The following is a 1,122-nucleotide window of genomic DNA, read 5'->3' on the forward strand; positions in this document are numbered from 1 at the left end:
GATGGCCAAATGAAAGACCAGATAAAAAATTTCAGACTTTTTTTTCGAAGCGTAACGAACTTTCAACCCATCGAGATTGCTTGTTATGGGGTAATAGAGTAGTTATTCCAGTGTGTGGAAAATCACGTGTTCTCCAGGCTCTGCATCTGGGACACCCAGGGATCGAAAGAATGAAAGCTTTCGCACGTTCATACGTGTGATGGTCAGGCATGGACCATGACATAGAAGTGCATGTTCAAAGATGCAAGGAATGTCAACAGACACGCCATGCCCCTCCTAAAGCTCCAGTGCATCCATGGGATATTCCAGAGAAACCTTGGTTCCGTCTTCATATAGATTTTGCAGGTCCGTTCCAGGGACAAGGATTCCTCATCATAGTAGATGCCATGTCAAAGTGGATAAAAGTGCGTCATATGACTTCTACGTCTGCTTCTGCAACAGTCGACGTCCTGCGAGAAATCTTTGCTACCCATGGGATACCTGAAGTCATCGTTTCCGATAACGGAGGTCAGTTTCGAGCATCGGAGTACCAGATTTTCTTAGAGTGAAATCTCGTCCGAGGAGTCATGATCGCACCAAGACGTCCGTCCGGAAATGGCCAGGCTGAAAGAACAGTCCAGACTGTCAAAGATGCCCTAAGACGCATTGTGAAGGGAAATTGGAGGAAGAGGCATGCCAAATTCCTTCTTCAACAACATTGTACTCCCACCACTACAACAAGTGCTAGTCCTGCGGAACTGTTGATGGGGAGGAAGCTAAGGACCGTCTTAGATAGACTCCATCCAGATCTGACGGCTGAGAGGAAGTTGAGGCAGGAGCCTCAACTCAGGAGAAAAAATGGCAGTTCTCTTCTAAGATCGTTCAGTGTCGACGATCCAGTCTTTGTGAGAAACTATGGAAGGGTCCAAAGTGGTTTTCAGCAACGGTCATTAAACCCACAGGTCCAGTTTCCTAAAAAAGCTGTGACTACAGGAGGCGAGGTAGTTAAACGTCATGTGGATCAAATGCAGAAGCGTATTCCTGATTCGTTGACTGTTCCGTCCGACCCTAGTGTATCATCTCCACCAGCACCGAGTGTTGAGACTGAAGTACAATCTCCCATTCCTTCCAGTGCTGATTCTC

The 1,122-nt window shown here is 46.9% G+C and overlaps 1 protein-coding gene across 1 annotated transcript; it reads left to right on the forward strand.

Annotated features, from left to right (window-relative positions):
- Positions 1-566: 566 nt before the first annotated feature.
- On the forward strand, positions 567-1,088 carry LOC139424862 (uncharacterized; the record flags this gene model as incomplete). The annotated part of the gene is made up of 1 exon (XM_071176910.1): positions 567-1,088. A coding segment is annotated over exon 1 (522 nt), but the record flags the coding sequence as incomplete, so codon positions are not given.
- Positions 1,089-1,122: the final 34 nt, after the last annotated feature.

This window comes from Parasteatoda tepidariorum, unplaced genomic scaffold (genome assembly GCF_043381705.1).
Source record: "Parasteatoda tepidariorum isolate YZ-2023 unplaced genomic scaffold, CAS_Ptep_4.0 HiC_scaffold_3923, whole genome shotgun sequence".
NCBI classification, from domain to species: domain Eukaryota; kingdom Metazoa; phylum Arthropoda; class Arachnida; order Araneae; family Theridiidae; genus Parasteatoda; species Parasteatoda tepidariorum.